The sequence below is a fragment of the Lithobates pipiens genome, unplaced genomic scaffold (genome assembly GCF_037356315.1).
Source record: "Lithobates pipiens isolate NorthernLeopardFrog02 unplaced genomic scaffold, aLitPip1_a1.2 Scaffold_30, whole genome shotgun sequence".
Taxonomy (NCBI): Eukaryota; Metazoa; Chordata; class Amphibia; order Anura; family Ranidae; genus Lithobates; species Lithobates pipiens.
In genome coordinates, this window is record NW_027507791.1 from 175633277 (window position 1) to 175654669 (window position 21393).

General features: G+C 46.2%; 1 protein-coding gene across 7 annotated transcripts in view; it reads right to left on the reverse strand.

Moving 5' to 3' along the window:
• LOC143943354 (NACHT, LRR and PYD domains-containing protein 3-like) overlaps positions 1-21393 on the reverse strand; it is a 124369-nt gene that overhangs the window by 77097 nt on the left and 25879 nt on the right. For 2 of the 7 annotated variants that reach the window (XM_077465078.1, XM_077465077.1), the window contains exons 3-6: positions 18953-19067; positions 9418-9578; positions 8082-8253; positions 3704-3769 (exon numbers count right to left, since the gene is read on the reverse strand). In XM_077465078.1, coding sequence (XP_077321204.1) covers positions 3704-3769; positions 8082-8253; positions 9418-9456 — 277 coding nt within the window. In that variant the 5' untranslated portion in view covers positions 9457-9578; positions 18953-19067. Of the gene's footprint in view, positions 1-3703; positions 3770-5114; positions 7997-8081; positions 8254-9417; positions 9579-18952; positions 19068-21393 lie in introns of those variants that run through there. The other 5 variants (XM_077465075.1, XM_077465076.1, XM_077465081.1 and 2 more) reach the window with 4 other exon arrangements.

Consider the following 21393-nt stretch of genomic DNA (forward strand, 5'->3'; position numbering starts at 1 on the left):
TGGTACCATTTTAAGCCTGGGTTCAGACTAGATGCAGTGCAAATTCACAGTGAATTTGCTGTGGATTCGGCACCACATCTAAATCACAACCCATCCATGCGACACTCCGCAATCGGTTTGCAAAACACAGTGGGATTTGCAGAATCGGATCCCATGGGTGTTTACACCTGGTGTTGACGAAAAAAATCTGCACCCCAGAGACACTGCATGTATTTTGCACAGGAATGTTCTGCGAATCCTGTGTGAATTACATGCAGTTTCTCACACTGTAGCAGTGTGAACCCAGGCTGGATCATACAACACTAGATCCATCCCATGAACATCAGGAGGAAGAGCTGAAAAAGAGGTTTGGGGGGTAAAACATATTAGTCTAATGTACAGTCTGGAGCAAAGAAGGGGAAAGGGGAGAAATGATTGAAACCTTTAAATACATCAAGGGGGTGAATAAGGTTCAATATGAAACTAAAATCAAGAACACGGAAACATGACCTCAAACTAACTGGAAGAAAGTTTAAAACTAATTTTAGAAAGTACTATTTTACTGAAAAAGTAGTTGATGCTTGGAATAAGCTTCCAGCTGAGGTAGCGAGGCAGTCAACAGTAAATGGCTTCAAACATGTTTGGGACAAATAAAGATCTATAATCAGACAATGTAATACAAAAAAAAAGAAAAAAACAAGGGCAGACTTAATGGACTACTCTGTCTTTTTCTGCTGTCATTTTCCTATGTTTCTAATGCCGCATACACACTGTCAGACTATCCGGCGGACTCAGTCCGGAGGACAATCCGCCAGACTTTGCAGCGGAGGTCCACCGGACTTTCCGAACGAGCAGTCTTGCCCACACACGACTGGACTTCTGGACAATCCGCCGGACTTTTTGGCGGGCTTTTAAAATTAACGGACTTGCCCACACATGGAGAAAAGTCCCTTCATTTTGAACGTGACTCCAGCTAGACGGGACTATCGAAGGAAGTCAATGTCACCGCCTCCATCGGCGAGATTGACACCTCGCTAGCCCTGTTGCCTGGTATGGATTGAAAGGGGAACCCCTACACCAAAAAAATGGAGTGGGGGTCCCCCCAAAGTTTATAGCAGACCCTTATCCGAGCACACGGCCAGGAAAAGGGGTGGGGACGAGCGAGCGCCCTCCCCTCCTGAACCATACCAGGCCACGTGCCCTCAACATGGGGAGGTGCTTTGGGGAAGGGGGGCCCTGCGGCCCCCCCACCCCAAAGCACCTTGTCCCCATATTGATGAGGACAAGGGTCTCTTCCCGACAACCCTGGCCATTGGTTGTTGGGGTCTGTGGGCTTATCAGATTATCTTTAATAAGGGGGCCCCCAGATTCCGGCCCCCTACCCTATGTGAATGAGTATGGGGTACGATGTACCCCTACCCATTCACCTGGGGAAAAAAGTGTACATAAAAAAACACAACACAGGTTTTTAAAGTACTTTATTAGACAGCTCTGGGGGTCTTCTTAAGTCTTCATGGGGTCTGCTCGCTGGGCTCCTTTGTTATCTTCTGCTCTTTTACTAGCGGAGGAGCCCAGCTTTCTCCTTCGCCATGACAGGTCCCCTGGTTTCTACCTTTTTTACCTGCCTGAGTCTCCCATCTTTTTGCACAGGCAGTGAATGTGGTAACTTCACTTTGGCCTCAACAATATATATTTTGTATCTGGGATCTATCTTTTTAATTGTTTAACCACTTCATGACCAGAGCATTTTCTGTTATTCAGCACTGCGCTACTTTAACTGGAAATTACTCAGGCATTCAACACTGAACACAAATGTATATTATATAATATTTTTCACATAAATAGAGATTTCCTTTAGGGGGTATTTAATCACCACTGTTTTTTTTTATTTTATGCTATATAAATGAAAAAATACCAAACCTTTTGAAAATAAAAACATGTTTTTCTTAGTTCTTGTCATAAAACTTTGCAAACAAATAATCTTTCTTCATCAATTTTGGCCAAAATGTAGTCGGCTAAATTTCTTTGGTAAAAAAACCCAAATCAGTGTATGTCATTCATGCTCATCCATGCTACATCAATTATCATCCATGCCACATGCATGCCACTAGGGTGCCTCACAAAAGTGTAATAGGTAGTCAAATTAGATTTGAAACTTATGCCCCTAGAACACCTAACAGTGCTTTCTGCATGTTGGTCCTCTGTATGTGGCCTGGTGGCCACGCTGTGGAAAAGTCTCACACATGTGGTACTGCCGTACTCAGGAGGAGTAGGAGAATCTATTTTGGGGTGTAATTTTTGGCATGTACATGCTATATATTAGAAATATTGTGTAAATGGACAACGTTGTGTAAAAAAAAAATGCATTTTAATTTTCTTTACAAATTTTCCAAAAACTTGTAGAAAAAAATTAAATCTTCAAAAGACTCAATATGCCTCAGATTATACATTGGGTTGTTTTCTTTCCAAAATTGGGTCATTTTTGGGGCGTTTCCATTGTACTGTTCTCCAGGACCTTCAAAAGTGTAAGAGGTAGTCAAGAAATTATATGTGTAATTTATGCTCCAAGAACACCTGATGGCACTCCCTGAATGTTGGGCCTTTGTATGTGGCCACACTATGTAAAACTCCCACACATGTGGTATCGTCATACTCAGGAGGAGAAGCAGAATGTGTTTTGGGGTGTAATTTGTGCTATGCATATGCTGTGTGTGAGAAATAACCTGCTAATATAACAATTTTGTGAAAAAAAAGAAAAGAAAATCTTGATTTTGCAAAGAATTGTGGGGAAAAAATTACAATTTCAAAAAACTCACCATGCCCCTTACTAAATACCTTGGAATGTCTACTGTTCAAAAAGGGGGTCATTTGGGGGGTATTTTTACTTTCCTGGCTTGTTAGGTTCTGAAGAAGTGAGATAGGCCATAAGTACTTCAGGTGTGATCAATTTTCAGAGATTGGCACCATAGTTTGTAGACTCTATAACTTTCACAAAGAACAAATAATATACACCAATTTGGGTTATTTTTACCAAAGATATGTAGCGGTATAAACTTTTCCCTAAATATATGAAGAAAAATTATTAATTTGCAAAATTTTATAACGGAAAGAAAAATGCATTTTTTATTTACAGAATTTTCGGTCTTTTTTCTTTTATAGAGCAAAAAATAAAAAACCCAGCGGTGATTAAATACCACCAAAAGAAAGCTCTATTTAGGTGAAAAAAAGGACAAAAAATAGTAGAGTAATTGTCATTCAAAATGCGAGAGCACCGAAAGCTGAAAATTGGTATGATTAGAAAGGGGGTTTAAGTGCCCAGTGGTCAAATGGTTAAAGAAGGGTAATCAGTGTTTGTTTTTTTTGTTTTTTTACACTGTTATTTCTTAACAGTGATGATCACTGTTACTAAACAATAGTCTTAGCTGTCATGATTGTCTTTCATTCAAGACAGTTTGCTTACTATTATAAACAAGTGATTGGCACAGATAATGTCCTAGGGCTAATTTAGATGGGACCTAATTGGCCTCAATGCATGTCTTTGGAGAGTGGGAAAAAATCTTGCACCAGATGCAAATAGAATTAATTACCCTCAATAAACAAAGATGCAAATAAAATATAGTCTGTGCCCTGCTTGGAACTGAGGAACCTAGTGCTGTAAGGCAGGAGTGCTAACCATTAAGCCAGTATTTTCCATCCAATATGCTACATGTTTTACTGTATTTACCTGTCAGCTCTGCATTCAAGGAGTGTCCATGTTCATCCAGCAGAATCTGCTCTACTAGATGCTCACCTATTGTAAGAAATATAATTAACGGACGTGAATAACGTGCAACTGAAACTGACCTTTCACATACACACTACTTCACATTAAAAATGTATCTCCACTGGCAGTCTGGGATAGGCTACAGAAGCATCCTGCATTAACCTCTACCTACCAACCGCTTGTTCACCTATTCCATAACCCAGATTTTCCCCCAGGCCAAAACATAATAGCCTTCAAATGGTGGCTTGTCTAGAATAGGACACTTTCTGAATTCCATGGGACTGCTCTCTGTTGGATACTGTGTCAGTAATTTAGAAATGCCAAACTCAGAGAGGTAAAGACTAGCCCAAATCTCACACTTTCTACAATTCAAATGGCATAATAAACCTGATCCCCCTACACTGACTGCTTATGAGACAGGCTGCTTCAACATCAAGGATCAGAGGGGGGGTATATCCATTATCTATTCTTCTCTTGCCAAGGCCACAGTTAATTCTCTTTATGCCAGACTCTGGGAACAAGACCTGGCAGAAGAGTGGGACATGGACAAGTGGTATCAATGCTTCCCACGTTCCTTCAAGGGCATCCTGAGCATTTCACTGATGGAAGCCAATGTTAAGATTCTCACATGCTGGTACCGAATCCCCTCTATCCTTGCTAAAATGTATCCAGAAGCTTCCCCTATGTGCTTCAGGGGCTGCAACCATTTGGGCTCACTATTTCACATCTGATGGTATTGCCCACAAATTTGGAACTTGTGGAACAGATTCTTCCACATGCTAAGGGGGGGGGGGGGGGTGACAGAGGTCTCAGTCCCACAGGTCCCTGAAATAGCACTCCTTAACCAAAAAGTTAAGCAAATACCTAAAAATACCCAATCTCTGATCTTCTACATGCTCTTAGCCAAAATTACCATAGCCATAAACTGTAAGCAGCCTTCGGTGCCACTCTCTGCAATAGAATTCAAAATCTCCTGGATCATGGCCCAGGAGATATTAGTGAGCATTCTCCAAGACAAAACTTGTAAATTTGAGTTTATCTGGGAACCTCGGGCCACGTTCACTAAAACTCTGTTACACTCAGGTGGCAGTATGACCCCTATTTCATAATCCTAGGTGTCCTTCCTTCCTGTTCTCTTCTCCCTCCTCACTATCCCCTCCTCTTCTCCTTTCCTCCTGGAGACAAACCATCTCTTTCTGGTGATCCTTGAACTACTCCAGTTGCATTGGTTTTACATATCGTGGCACAGAGCATTATAATTCAGAACATAGATGTCTAGATGACCTGGGTAATCTGTCACCCTGGACACCTAGAAAGTCCGGCCTTCAGGACTGCACCACTTAGTAGTCAAAATAGCTGGGAGATGTCTCACCGGTCTGTCCAGTCAGCTCCTTATCTTTTCCGGTACAGAGGGCAGGAGCCACGCCGGGCTATTCGGCAACCGGGTAAATTTCTCTATAAAACTTTTAGGCTGGCGGACCGGTGTTATCTTCCCATAGATCCTGAAAGGAAAATCTGAGAGATCTAGGCTACCAAATCTCATGTTACTCCAATTTATAAGATGCGCACTAGATTGGGTGGTGGTTATCCTACGCTACAATTAATGTTAAGAAAATTGTTTGTTGCATATACATTTATGTTCTTTTCTCACACCTGATCACCTTTTTGTTGGTGAGGTTAACATGCCATCTTGTTTTCTGTAAAAACAATAAAAATATTGAAAAGAAAGTATATCTCAACAGCAGCATATAACCAGTGGAGTGGCATAGGAACGGCAACAGTGAAAGTTGCCCGGGTGCAAAATTTCAAAAGAAAAAAAAAGTAAGTAGTAATAATAAATTAAAAGTGGCTTGCCCCCAGACAGCTTCATCTCAGGGCACTGACATTATCAGCCATTGGTATGCTCTTACTAATAGAGTCTTGTAAATTGAGTGGTGGCCAATAAAGTGATGTGTCTAGGAGTGTCTTGGTTTAGACCCATGAAGGAGCACAGCGCAGAGGGCATGTGGGCAGTATGCAACTATTTGGCAACTGGCTGCCACCATATACATTATTTACCTCAGAGATGAGAACATTGGCATGTACCCTGTCCATGGGGATATCAGGGACTGTTCTTACTTAGAGGTTACAGCACCTTCTGGATCTTCACCCTGGATCATACCCTATGCCCCCCTAATTGTGACTGGTGTCACACTGCCTGCTCATCAGGACATACTCTCATCAATCCTTCACCAGGGGACAGTCTGGGCTGCGGCCCTGTGCTTGATTATCCAAATGGATGGGACCAAGGGCCACCCTGTTTTGGGGTGCTTCCAGTTGGGCATCAGCCTCAAATCTCTTTAGGGGTATCAAAGGGCCACAGGAGGTATTCAGTGGATGAGAAAAGCTGGGCACACAGGAAAACTCAGGTAAAGCACATATTCTTTGTATCATATGTGTATACATACCGATCAGCCATAAATTTATGACCACCTAATATAGAGTAGATCCCTCTTTTGCTACCAAAAGGTATGCTGTAGTACCTGGCACCAAACCACTTGTTTTTCCAGCACATCCCACAGATTGGATTGAAATATGGAGAATTTGGAAGCCAAGTCAACACCTAAAACTCATTGTTTTTGTGTGTTTTTTTTTATTTATTTTTTTATTTTTTTGCGATTGTGGCTATGTTTTTTATTTATTTTTGGCACTCTCTCTTGCACTCACCCCTTTCCTTCACTTTATCATGCTCATTGAACCTTACCCTATCTGGTCACTTTTTTATACATCACCACTTGAACACATGCTCATACATAATCTATAGATCCGTATACTTATTTTTATCTTTTCTCACATATGTCCCCTTAGGGGTTTTTTAGTTTCACTTCACAGTCATTGCACTCACCTACTCTGGAGGTGCTTGTGGCAGTTGCAATCATCCCTGCAGGCTACCGTGATGCCCAGAGGCTTCGCCTTGTCTTTTTTTGAAGATCCTTGATGCCACCCTGATGGTGCGCTGATGCAGATGTAAGTTCAACGCACAGCCTTCACTAATTTTTCATATCAAAACTTTTTCAATTACGGGTTAATACCCGCTTCTAGTTTATCTTCATTTTTTTATTATTATTTCTCTATTTTTTGCCATTTTTCTTTTTTAGATCTATTCCATGGTACTTGCTCCTGATGAGCGGTTACAGCACCGCGAAACGCGTAGAGCCTTGAATTTAAACCCCTTTTTATTGTAATCATGGAATATCAACATTTTATATAGTTTTATTTATATCTAGAAATGTTCATTATGGCAATTCGGGTATTTTACCTATCTGTGAAGGTCCCTTGATTATTTCAATTTCTAATTACATCACTGTATATATATGGACTTATTGATATTAATATTTTTTATTTATTTATTTATTTTCCATCAATGTATGTTTATCTACTGGATTGTGGTTTATTCTGTATTTTACATATGTTTGATCTGCGATTTATTGTATAGAGGCTTGATGCCCCAAGTGTTTTTTAGAGGCTTGATGCCCAAAACACTTGTTAATGATGTACGAACTGCAAAACATAAATAAACTTAACTTTCCTAGTCACTTGACTTATCCATTTACTGCTATGTGCTTCATTTAAAGTCCCATCTTTCCCTCTCCTCCTTCTATAAACTGTTGCTAGGGATGGAGGCTGGCTTCCCTTTGATGCTGGCCTCATTTAAAGTCCCAAAATGTACTTTTCTTTATTTGATACCTAAAACTCATTGTTGTGTTCCTCACTCAATTCTTGAACCATTTTTGGATGTTTGGCATGGTTCATTATGTTGCTGAAAGAGACCACTGCTAAAAGAAAATAATGTTTCCATGACGGGGTGTACTTGGTCTGCAACAATGTTTAGGTAAGTGGTATGTGTCAAGTGACGTCCACATGAATGGAAGGACCCAAGCTTTCCCAGCAGAACATTGCCCAAAGCATCACACTGTCTCTTCCAGCTTGCCTTCTTCCCATGCTGCATCCTGGTGCCATTTCTTCCCCTCAGACCTGATCACGACCCCCAGTGTCCTCAATGTCATATATCTCTGGCAGTGTCCACTAGTCACCAATTTTTTGGCACAGGTAATGATGTTTCTGCATGACCGTATAGAGGCTGATAAACGACTTTCTTACAAGAAACACTCTTTAGCGCCAGAAAACATTTTTATATATTCATATATACTTTTTTTTGTGTTTTCCAGCATTTTTTACTGTAATCTTGTGCAAGTCATCAATAAATGTTTTGCCTTCTAGAAAAAAAAAGAAAATACTCTTGGAATATCTGGTAGTAGTCTACATTTTATCAAAGTTTTGATGGGAAGCAACAAATTACCTGTCTGACCGATTTCTCCCAGTACTGCCAGTAAATTAGGATGAGGGTGATCTTTCTTTAGTGCATAGAGACATTCCCAGAGGCCAATCACAGCTTCTCTTCCCTGATCCTGAATATCTTGTAACACTTTTTGGGAGAAAGCAGCAGAATCTTTTCCCATTGACAGGTAATTCTGAAAAATATATTTTATTATTTTTCCTTTTTCGGTAGTATATGACTTACTTTCTAAATGTATGTTTCTGTCTACAATGTCATAAACTTTCTTGATTGCACTGGACCCTTCAGTCAGAAAAAGAAAGCTTGTATTAAAGTACCCCGCTTGCCTGTAGGTAAAAATCACCAAAATGATTATCTCCTAAACCGTGCAGCCATGCATATCTCCATATCGTGCTGGAACTTCAGAGCTCCTTGCTGGAAAGGATGGCTCCTGCGTCCATGCATGGGAGTGACATCATCGTGGCTCCGGCCACTCACAGCGCCGGAGCTTGCGAACCCGGAAGAAATGCCGGGGAAACATGTTAGCCCCCTCAGCGGTGACTGGGCACCACTGCGGGTGTTTCATTCCAAGGTAAGTCTTGAAAGTTTTTTTGGGGGGGGGGGGGTTCAGCGGTTTACTACCACTTTAAGGAAGATATATCTAATCTCTTCCTGGACTCTGTATACTGCTATACACCATCCACAGTCAACTTCAGTTTATGTAATAAATCACTAATAGTGCTGCAGAAATGAGAAAGGGCATCTATAACATGCAACTCAGCTTTGCATTTTCTTCATTATTTTAAAAGACTATGTACACACTCCCACTGAAAGCCTAAAGGCGTTCATTCTGCACTCCTGTGACCCATTTTCAGCACACAGCAGGCTGAAAACCACTGTCGGCTGACGTCACAGGGCCAGTCCAGGCTGGGGCAAGATGGCGATAATGAAGTTGGGATCCACCCACATGCCTGGATCTGCAGCCGGCTCAGCCTCTCATAATTCTGCTGAGAGTCTGAGCTGATTTCTTCCGCCCCCTCCACAGTCCAGCACTCCAGTGGGGGAGCCCCACGGGGGCAGAGCAGAGCTCTCAGAATTGAGAATTCATTGGTGTTAGATCGCTTGATTCTCAGTGTTAGAGGGGGAGGGGGTGCAGATGCAGCGTCGGATGGAGGCTTCATCCTTCTAGGTAAGTATAATGCAGAAAAAAACGAAACTAATACTCCTCTTTAATTAAAAAAGTAGAAGAAAAATCATTTAATAAAAAAAGGGGGTCAATTGAAACTTGTTCCATGCAATTTTTTCACTTAATTATATACAGCCAGCCAAATATGTATAAGTAAAGAAATCTTTTTCTTACTTCAGCATTTGAAACTTTTTGAGCTTTTAGTTCTACCATGAGGGCCCGGGGGTTCAAGTGCTCCAGAATGTAGGTCAAATCCTCTTTGTAATACTCGTATATCTTCCTCAGTGATAGGTCTTTATATGCAGACAGCTGACGATGGAACCTCTTGCGGTCCTCTAGGAAAAAAAAATACATTTTCTGGCCTTCATAAAAAAAATTCTATAAGGAACATTGGAGGTGAAAATCACTACTGTATAAGAATCATTAAATTAAAGAATTCCAGACAACATTTTTATTTTCCCATGCACTGGGGTTGTGCCCACACTGCATGGGTTAACGGCTTGTTTTGACCAGGGATGTAAGGAAATGCTATACTTACACAGTCCTTCAATGCTCCAGAAAACTGTACTCCCCCACATCCAGCGATGGACAGTTCCTGTCCTCACGTCCAGAGCCAGGCTATGGCGTGATGACGCCAGGAACAGGCCATGCACAAGACCGCTAGTGTGCAGAGGGGCAGGAGCGGCAGGGACCAGCCTTGCACTCAAAGGAGCAGTGGATTAGGTAAGTATATCTCCGCTCTCCTCACCCCTAGACAAAAACAAGCAAATTAACCCGTACAGTTCGGGCACAGCCCCACTGCATTGCAAAAACAAAATTGCCCCAGGTTCTTCTTAAATTGTCCTGTGACTGGAGATATTTGGGGGTCCAAACTATAAATAGTAAGAACTATTGAAGATAACGTTTGCTTGTGATTGGAGACTTTTAACCTCAGTGATGAATTAGAGTACAGAAGACACACTTGATATTCTCTAGAGAAACACAGAAAGTACAATTACAGGTCTAAGAATTAAATGGAGGACCTGATGATCGATTCGATCTCCTATAAATATTCCTGCTTGTTTCAATATATGCAATATATTTTAAGTAGGTTTGTTGATATATTTAAAATATTTTAAAATGTGTTTATATACTGTACAAGAGCTGTACTGAAAGTAATGCAAAAGTAGGCATGACCTTTTGTATGAACTTACATCTGATTTCACGTTTTAAAGCCTCACAGATACTCTTGCTGAATGCAGGAATGGGCCCTGCTGTGAAATATTAGAGCAAATATTGTAATTACATGCCCCTGTTAAACAGGGGCAGAAAAATTGAGCCTTAGGCACTGGTGGTGGTGCCACAACACTGTAACCCCTCACAGATTCTGTTGTTGAGCGCAGGAACGAGCCCTGCTGTGAAATATTAGAGAAAATATTGTAATTATATGCTCCTGTTAAACAGGGGCAGAAAAATTAGGCCTTAGGCACTGGTGGTGGTGCCACAACACTGTAACCCCTCACAGATACTGTTGTTGAGCGCAAGAACAAGCCCTGCTGTGAAATATTTGAGCAAATGTTGTAACTACATGCCCCTGTTAAACAGGGGCAGAAAAATTGGGCCTTAGGCGGTGGTGGCGGTGGCACAAAACTGTAAAGCCTCACAGATACTCTTGTTGAGCGCAGCAATGAGCCCTGCTGCAAAATATTACAGCAAAAATCACAATTATATGCCCCTATTAAACAGGGGCAGAAAAATTGGTGGTGGTGCCCTGAAACAAAAATGTTCTTAGAAGCTATCAACATGAACATTGAGGAGGAATAGGATAGTCACTCAGCATAACTGGATAGTCACTCAGCATAGGCAGTCTTCAAGGGATCTCACATTCATAGAAAAATGAATCAGTTACATCAGCATCAGGTGCTTGGTAGCTGGTGATCCAAGACCGATTCATTTTTATGAAGGTGAGCCGATCAACTGAGTCTGCGGACAGGCGCACTCTGTGATTGGTTACAAAGCCTCCAGCAGCACTGAATGTGCATTCAGAAAGAACACTGGATGTAGGACAGGCCAGTAGCTCAGTTGCATATTGTGCAAGCTCTGGCCAGTGATCCATCCTCAAGACCCAGTAACCCAGTGGATTTTTAGTTGAAATAGCCTCCAAGTCTAATCTTGCCCCTAGGTATTCAAGCACCATGTAAATCAGATGCTGGCGATGGTTGCTGGAACCGATCAGACCTTGGGGCTGCGGATTAAAGAATTGTCTGAATGCATCGGTCAGACGGCCACCTTCTCCACCGCTCCTTCTGTGGCTGACCAAAGCCTCAGCAACACGTTGTCCAGGAGGACCAGGAAATTGTAACCTCCTAGGCTCTGGAAATGCATTGCACAAACATTTCTGCAAGGCCCCCCGAAGATGTTTCATCCTCTGCGAAGGCTGGATAAGTTCCGCAACCTTACCCTTGTAACCTGAATCAAGAAGGGTTGCCAGCCAGTAATTATCCCTCTCCTTGATACCACAAATCTAAGGGCCCTTTAGGAGGCTTTGCAGAATCAGGGAGGCCATGCAGCAAAGGTTTGCTGATCCGGATTCCTCTGGGTCACTAAGGATGACATGTTCCACAGCCACCTCCTCCTAGCCACGTACAAGTCCATGGGTTTCTGGAGACTGAAAATAATCCCTTGAAGACTGCTGCTGATGCTGAGTGCAAGGCTCCACCTCCATGCTGACACAATCTTCATCCTCCTCCTTTTCCTGTGTGATCAGCGGGCCTGCAGAAATACTGTCTGTATAAAGGGGGCCTTAAGAGGTAAGGAAGTCCTCCTCTTCCTCCCTCTGTTCTGCCTCAAGTGCCCTGTCCATTATTCCACAAAGCATGTGCTCCAACAGGAAGACAAGAGGGACAGTATCACTGATGCATGCACTGTCACTGCTCATCATCCTTATGGCCTTCTCAAATAGTGACAGGACAGTGCATGCATCCTTGATCAGTAGCCACTGGAGTGGCAAAAAAAGCCAAGCTCCCCTGACCCTGTCCCGGTGCCATACTCACACAGGTACTCATTGATGGCCCTCCTGCTGTGTGTGCAGCCGCTGCAGCATTGCCAACATTGAGTTCCACCTGGTAGGCTTGTCACAAATGAGGCGGGTCTTGGGCAGGTTGCATTCCTTTTGAAGGTCAGCCAGCCAAGCACTGGCATTATATGACCGGCGGAAATACACAAGCTACCTAAAGCATGTGTCTTCACACTTGTTGATGCTAGAGATGCCTTTTTACAGTGCAAACTGGATGAAAAGAGTAGCTACATGACCACGTTCTGGACTCTTTGGAGCAGAAAGAGATGGCTAAAACTACAATTTGGAGTCTCTGTAGCACCTGAGGTATACCATTGAAAGCAGCATGAACTATTAGGTGGTCTTCACGGAATTGAGCCAATAGCTGATGACATTTTTATAGTTGGCTGCGGTAATACAGATGAAGAGGCTGAGCAGGTCCATGATGAAAAGTTAATAGCGCTACTGGATCATTGTAGGCAGGTGATGCTGAGGCTTAGTGTAAAGAAATTGCAGTTCAATGTGGAAGAAGTCAGTTTCCATGGACATATCCTGTCTTCACAAGGCTTAAAAGCTGACCCAGATAAGATTAAAGCCATTGTGGACATGCCAAAGCCTAATGATGCCTGATGCGGTACAGAGATTTATTGGCTTTGTTACATACCTAGCAAAATTCCTGCCACACTTATCTGAGATGTGTGAGCCATTAAGACGACTTCTGGACAAAGATGCAGTTTGGCACTGGCTTCCCAAGCATGACTGGGCAGTAGAGGATATAAAACATTTGGTCACCTCTGCCCCAGTGTTGAAATACTATGATGTTGCAAAGCCTGTTAAAAGCCAATAAAAATGGTCTAGTTTGTTGCCTTTTGCAGAGAGGTCAGCCAATTGCATATGCATCCAGAGCTCTTTCCCCAGCTGAGAAAAATTATGCTCAAATTGAGAAGGAATGTTTAAGCATTGTATTTGCTTGCCAGCGTTTCCAGCATTATCTTTATGGGTGGGATTCAATCACAGCTGAAACTGATCACAAACCTCTGATAGCCATATTCAAAAAGCCCCTTTCTTGATCATACATCACGGGACACAGGAGCTCATTACATAGTGGGTTATATAGTCACCTCTGGTGATTGGACACTGGTTAACCCCAATTAAGGAGAATTCCTCCCCTATATAACCCCTCCTATATGGGAGGCACCTCAGTTTTTTCGCCAGTGTCTATGGTGGTTGGTCATGTAAAACATGTGCTATGAAGAAAGCTCTGTGCAGGTCCCTGTGGGGGCCTAAGGGCTACAAGAAACCGGATCCATATCTCGGGCCGATATTTGACTCCCAAGATGGTATGGTACCCGGGCCTCGTCAGCCGAAGAAACGAGGTTTGGCCTGTAAGTCCTCTCCTATTGGAAGACTGGGCTCTGGGAAAACCAGACTTGGTGTACTGTTTACACAGAGCTCACGAAAGTTTCTGGCAGAGTCTTTTACAAGGTCCAGGTAGGAGGCTCTTCTGAGAAAGAGCCCCAGATAAACCTGAAGGTTGGCTAACACTGCCCGCCGTGATGGGTGAAGGCTGGAATCTGTCTGTTTCAACAATTCCTGCGGCGAGGACAGGTAAGGGAAGTTAATCCTATATATAATTATATGATGGATTTCTTCATTTTGAGTAGTTGTATGTCTTACCTGGTTTCCACCACTAGAGGGAGTAAGAGCAGCCTGATGCATACTTACATGCCTTTCAGTACACACGCTCAGTGAAGCCTGGTTCTCCAGAGGTCTCACGTCTCCACTGCAGTCCCTGCCACAACAAGGTAATACAGGGGTCCCTCGTAGTCTGGGGGTCCCACGCAGCTCTGATGAGACTCCTTTTCTCCCCCTGGATTCCAGCGGTCCTCGTGCATGCGCGCCGCGCGCGCTCCCCGGGCTAATGGAGGAGGGGGGAGTGTGGTTGTGAGCCGTGCACGTTGGTGTACATGCCGCTGTACTGCGCAGGCGCCAGGCGGCAGTTTTAAAGCCCAGAGCGTCAGGGGACTGTAAGTGAGAGACACAGGAGCTGTGGGCAGTAAGCATCCCAGGGGATTGGATCCTGGCAAACCTAAGACACCTACTCAGCATCAGGTTGTGCAGTATTAAGCATATATATGTTATTGTGAGACTTTTAGCACAACAGTGATTGCACTTTGTACTAGTACCTCTGCTTTGTAGTTTAGGACTATGTCTCCTCATAAGAGGGTCTCAGGGGGAGGTAACAAGGGCACTGGTAAATCACCGCCTAGGTCCAGGGGTTCTAAAAATGCCTGTAAGTTACCTTCCCCCCTGCAAGACTGGAGCCAGCCTCACAGGATGAGTCAGTGCCCCTGTCAGGTTTTGCAGCCTCTCCTAATGTCCCAGCCCCGGTATATGTCACAGAGGACTCCCTTAGGGCTACATTGGAGGGTTTTGAAGGGAGAATCATGAATTTTATTTCTGCTTCCCAATGAGGAAGTGGAGAATTATGCAGAAATACCTCAAATTCTGTGTTTCATGATTGATGCGATTTTGGATTCTGTCCAACAAGCATCTCGTTTATCTCTCCTGTTGGTACACATGCGAAGGGCCCTATGGCTAAAGAATTGGGCAGCTGAGCTATCGTGCAAGAAGCATTTGATTGGGTTCCTGTTTAAAGGGGAACGTCTGTTTGGAGAAGAATTAGACAAATTCGTCCAAAAAATTTCAGGGGGTAAATCTACTCTCCTTCCAGTCAAAAAGAGCAAACGTCCGTCATTTAGGCGTTCTCTCTCTCCCGGAGCATCAAGCTCTAAGCAGCGGCGACGGCCTTCTCAACCCTCCTCCACAGGAAAGGCTCAGGGCCGGGCCCAAGGGCAGAAAAAGACTTGGGGGCGGAAGCGAAGCCCGAAAGCTTCCTTGTGAAGGGGCGCCCTGCTCGGCCAAGTGGGGGGAAGGCTTCGGCAGTTTGCGGAAGCCTGGCGGGGAGAGATCCGGGACAAGTGGGTGATCTCTTCGGTGTCTCTGGGCTACAAGCTAGAGTTTCAGGAGATTCCACCTTCTCGCTTTCTAAGGTCAAGGATCCCCAGGGATACAGTAAAGCAAAAAACGCTATTTCTGGCCTTGGATCACTTACTATCCCAAGGGGTGATAGTAGAAGTGGACCCAAAAGAACAGGGTTCAGGGTTTTACTCGAATCTCTTCACCGTTCCGAAGCCAAATGGAAGTGTCAGACCTATCCTGGATCTGAAGGATCTGAACCGGTTTTTACGCATCCGGTCCTTCCGAATGCAGTCAATGCGCACTGTGGTCTCCTCCCTGCAAGGGGGAGAGTTTATGGCATCAATAGACATCAAGGATGCATATCTCCATGTGCCAATTTTTCCTGTACACCAAAGGTATCTAAGGTTCGCGGTAGAATGGCGCCATTTTCAATTTGTGGCCTTGCCGTTTGGGCGCGCCACGGCCCCTCGAGTCTTCACAAAGATTCTGGACCCTCTCTTAGCAAACCTAAGAGCTCAGGGTATAGCCGTCATGGCTTATCTAGACGACTTGCTTCTCATGGAGAAAACAGTAGCATTCCTGAACCACAGTGTTTCCAGAACACCTGGAACTCCTAGGTTGGATTATAAACCTAGAAAAGTCGTCCCTATAGCCTGCTACCAGGTTGGAATACCTGGGTATGTTTATCAACACCGCTCAGGGCAAGGTGTTTCTTCCAAGGCCAAAAGCCTTGGCCATCGGGGATCTGGTGCACCTAATTCTGGGCAGGAGATCTTCCCCCATTCGGTTATGCATGAGACTGTTAGGGAACATGGTCGCATCCTTCGAGGCCGTTCCATTTGCCCAGTTCCACTCAAGGCCTCTGTAAAGATGCATCCTTGCGGCCTGTAACAGGAAGCCCCAATCCTTGGATCTTCCTATGCGTCTATCCCCAGGGACACGCAGGAGTCTCGTCTGGTGGTTACAAACCGAGAATTTGCTGAAAGGCAAAACCTTTCTTCCTCTTCCATGGAAGGTTATTACGACAGATGCCAGCCTGACAGGCTGGGGAGCAGTGTTAGAGGAGACATCCTCGCAGGGGAAATGGTCTGCGATCGAGAGGCTATTGCCCATAAATGTCTTGGAGATCCGGGCAGTTTATATGGCTCTCATACGGTGGTCTTCCAGACTACAGGGTCTCCCTGTTTGGGTTCAGTCTGACAATGCCACAGCAGTGGCCTATATCAATCACCAGGGCGTTACCAGGAGTCTGGTAGCGCAAAAAGAGGTGAATCGCATACTTGTCTGGGCAGAAAAGCATGTTCCATGCCTTTCTGCAGTCTTCATTCCAGGAGTGGAAAATTGGCAGGCGGATTTTCTGAGCCACAGTTGTGCCCAGGAGAATGGGCTCTGCACCCGACGTTTTTTTGGACATATGTCGCAGGTGGGGTACTCCAGACGTAGATCTGTTTGCGTCCAGGTTCAACAGAAAACTGGACAAATTCGTGTCAAGAACAAGAGATACACTTGCTCAGGGGTCAGATGCTCTGACAGTTCCCTGGGATCAGTACAATCTGATTTATGCTTTCCCTCCGTGCCCGCTTCTTCCGCGGTTCCTGGGAAGAGTCAAGAGGGAAACAAAGTCGGTCCTTTTGGTAGCCCGGCTTGGCCCAGGCGACCGTGGTACGCAGAGATCACGAAGTTGGCCGTAGGCAGGCCATGGATCCTCCCTCTCCGGCCAAATCTGCTCTCACAGGGTCCAATCTACCATCCTGCTTTACACAGTCTGAATTTGACGGTTTGGCTGCTGAGACACACATTCTGAGAGACCGTGGGCTTTTGGGGAAAGTCCTTTCTACTCTGGTTAATGCCAGAAAGCCGGCCTCCAGGCTTATTTACTACAAAATCTGGAGGGCATATGTTTCCTGGTGTGAACTCAGGGAATGGCATCCTAGAAAGTATGTCATTAGCAGGATCTTGGCCTTTCTCCAGTCAGGCCTAGAAATGAATTAGCACTATCAAGGTGCAGATTTCGGCCTTGTCAGTATTTTTTCAGAAGCCACTTGCATCGCATTCCCTGGTGTGGGCTTTCATCCAGGGGGCTATGCGGATAAGGTCGCCAGTCAAACCCCCGGTATGCCCATGGGATCTAAATTTGGTTCTCTCGGCTTTGCAGGGGCAACCTTTTGAACCTTTGCATCTGGCTTCATTAGTTCTTTTGACCAAAAAATTGGTTTTCTTGGTAGCCATATCCATGGCTAGAAGAGTGTCAGAACTAGCAGCTCTCTCCAGCAAAGAGCCGTATCTAATTGTTCATAAGGACCGGGTGGTCATGCGCCCCAACAGGTCCTTTCTACCTAAGGTGGTTTCGTGATTCCATTTGAATCAAGATGTAATCCTACCATCCTTTTTTCCGGACCCACAGTCCGCAGAAGAAGAATCCTTGCACACTTTGGATGTGGTTAGGGCAATCAGTATCTATCTTCAAGCAACGGCTCAGATAAGGAAAACTGATTGCTTATTTATTTTGCCGGAGGGCCCTAGGAAGGGCCAGGCGGCATCAAAATCCACTCTCTCAAGGTGGATCAGACAGATTATTTCTCAGGCCTATAGTGTTAGAGGGAAAATCCCTCCTTTTCAAGTGAAAGCACACTCTACTAGGGCTGTAAGTGCTTCTTGGGCAGTGCAACACCAGGCCTCCCTGGCTCAGATCTGTAAGGCTGCAACTTGGTCATCAGTCCACACATTCACCAGATTCTATCAGGTGGATATCAGAGGGCAAGAGGATATCGGCTTTGGGCGCAGTGTACTGCAGGCTGCAGTTTAGGTCCTCCGGCCCATGGCGGTCTATAATTATGATCTGTGTCTCCCTCCCCTCAATCTGAGCATTGCTTTGGGACATCCCACTATGTAATGAGCTCCTGTGTCCCGTGATGTACTCTCAAGAAAATAGGATTTTTATATACAGCTTACCTGTAAAATCCTTTTCTTGAGAGTACATCACGGGACACAATGCTCCCACCCCTCTTGGGTTTTACGTGGTTTCCTATTGCTGTGCTACAAAACTGAAGTGCCTCCCATATGGGAGGGGTTATATAGGGGAGGAATTCTCCTTAATTGGGGTTAACCAGTGTCCAATCACCAGAGGTGACTATATAACCCACTATGTAATGAGCTCCTGTGTCCCGTGATGCACTCTGAAGAAAAGGATTTTACAGGTAAGCTGTATATAAAAATCCCATTTTTGTGTGCTCCCAAGCGTTTGCAGAGCATGATGCTTACATTGCAGCATTACAACCTGAATGTTGTCTACAAGCCAGGATGTGAAATGTATGTCAGCGATACCCTGAGCAGAGCTACGTCAGATAATGTGGCACCTGGAGGTGAGCATGAGCATGGTACAATGTGTCTGCGGCAACAGGAGCAAAATTTATTTGCTGATATCAATCAAGCATCTTAATGTCACAGATCAGCGACTACATCAACTCATACAGCACACTGACAGTGATGCAACTTTACAAGCTTTGAAGTCTATTGTTTTGAGTGGGTGGCCTGATGAAAAAGAGGCAGTACCTGGAATTGTAAGGGGATACTGGTCCTTTAGAGAAGACATGTACGTAGCTGTAGTGCAACGTAAGCGTAGGACATACATGACAGGGTGCAAGGCTTACGCAGGGGAATGGTACGAGGGGTTAAGAGAGTTACAAGGCTTACCTGATTGGAGGATGGTGTAAGAGGGGGTGGAGTAGAGTTGATGTGAAGGCACGTGAGTCTAGGAGGGTCAGCAGTCTGGAGCAGCAGGTCAGGAGGAACGTTCAGGATCAGCTACCTGGAAAAGATGAGTGGGTTAGAGCAGCTTTGGGCCCAGCTTAGATCAGCCGCAGAACAGCATGGCGCAGACTGGTTACAAAGCCAAATTGCGGCCACCCTTCAGGGGGTAGGGCAGGGACCTTCCGCAGATGGGGTACCCCCAACACGGGCAAGGAGGTCTCGGCCCCCTGTGCGCCTTAGCCCTGACATTGCCCCCCGTACTCAGCGCCGGCTTGGGAGCCCCAGTTGGGCCCCTTCAGGCCCCCCTGCTAAGCAGACACCCCGGTCGTCTAGTGGGGGGCCTGGGAGGAATCCCCGTCCACGGCTGAGTCCCAGAGGGAGGGGGGTCACTCACCGGATCCTGCCTCTCGACGGGGGAGAGTGAGGTCCTCGGGCGCCGGCCTTGTCCCGGAGGCGGCCGGCGGCCTGCCACGTGTGGGCGCCATCTTAGCTTCGGGGGGGGGGCCCATTAGAAGATGCAGAGCGGCAGTCGGGTGGCCACGCCTCCGGGCATGTTTCTGTGCCTGGGAGGGAGGGCCAGCGGAGGAGCAGCGCGCGCGCGCTCGGCGCGGCGCACGCCGATGACGTCGGCGGAAGTGAGGTCGGCGCGACCGGAAGTGATGTCTTAGTAAACAAAAAACATGGCGGAGCGCCATGCACAGCGACAGGAAAACGGTCGGGAGCGGCCTGGGCCGTCTGGCACGCCAGCGCGGAGGCCCCCGAGGGTCAGAACACTGACGGAGGACAGCAGCATGGAAGAGGGGGAGCTGCAGGAGGACGAGTGCAATCCGGCGGCGGCAGTGGGGGCAGCGGCTGGAGAGCCTTCCAGGCAACAGCAGCCCGGTAAGTCCTTGGGGTCTGTGGGGGGGTTTCTTGCGGGGGTGGGTGGGGGGGATGCAGGGGTGGGGGGGGGGCGGAGGGGGGGGGAGAGATGTTGTTGGTGTTGAAAGAGCTGCTGCGCCGCCTGCAGGGCGACTCGGTGTCGGTGCCCGCCCCGATTAATCCATGGGTAGGGCCGCCTGCCGTGGCTCGGGTAGAGCTGGGGACGGCTGTCCCCTCCGGGTTAGGGTTGGCGGGGGGTGGGGTGGCAGCGGAGACGCAGACGGAGAAGGAGGTGCTGGCGCGGAAGGACGGCGAGGGACCAAGTGGTGCTGCGGTGGACAAAGACAAGGATGCGGAGAAAATTCGCCTGGCAGATGCGGCGAGGAGCGAAGTTTATGTGTGCTTCGAGGGACCGTTAGGTGCGCATTTGAAGAAGGAGGTGAGGGAGAAGATTTGGAAGGACGAGTTTGTGGAAATCTTCTCGTTGTTGCCGTTGGAGAAGTTTAATTTAGACAGGGTTAAGCCTGATGAGAGCAAGAAGGAAGAGGAGGAGAAGAGGAGATATAGGCTTATTCCATGCACGTTTGCGAATTGGCTGCAAGCGTTTGCGATTTTAGCTAGCGTGATTGGGGAAAAGGCGCCGGAGAATTGTTCGGCATTGTTCTGTTACCTGGAGGCCATTAGTGAGGCGCACAGGGTTTATGGGGGCTTGGCCTGGCTACGTTATGACGAACAGTTCCGTCAACGGAAAGCGGTACGGACGTCCATTAGGTGGGACCACAAGGACATCAGCCTGTGGATGAAGTTGATGACTTCGGCCCGGGCCCCGGGACAGTTTTTTCCAGGGGGGGCCGGCGCCGCCGCCTCAGCGGGATCGCTGGCCCCAAAAAAGAAGGGGGTCTGCTGGCAATTTAATGACGGGACGTGCAAGTTTGGTAACGCCTGTCGTTACAAGCACGAGTGTTCGGGTTGCAGTGGAGGGCACCCCTTCGCACGTTGTTTCAGACAGGGAAAAGGTCGTACTGGAGATTTCGCTGGAAAAAGGGATGACGCCGGTGAGGCTGGAAAGGATGCTTCCTTTCCTAAGTAGGTATCCTGATCGTGCGGTGGCGGGGTTGTTGGAGGCTGGTTTTAGGGATGGGTTTCGGATTCCGAGTGCATTGAGGGAGGTTCCCCCGCTGGCCAAAAATTTAAAGTCGGCTTTGCTGCATGAACATGTGGTGTCGGCAAAATTGGCTAAGGAGGTGGCGTTGGGCCGGATGGCCGGCCCATTTCTTACCCCTCCGATGGCGGTTTTGGTGGTCTCGCCGTTGGGGGTTGTTCCGAAGAAGGAACCGGGGCAATTCAGGATGATTCACCACCTGTCTTACCCCAGGGGCGGATCGGTAAATGATGGTATTGACCCGCAAGCTTGTGCGGTTACTTATACATCATTTGATGCAGCGATAGCGTGGGTGAGAAAGTATGGCAGGGGGGCTCTTTTGGCAAAAACGGATGTAGAGGCGGCGTTTCGTTTGTTGCCG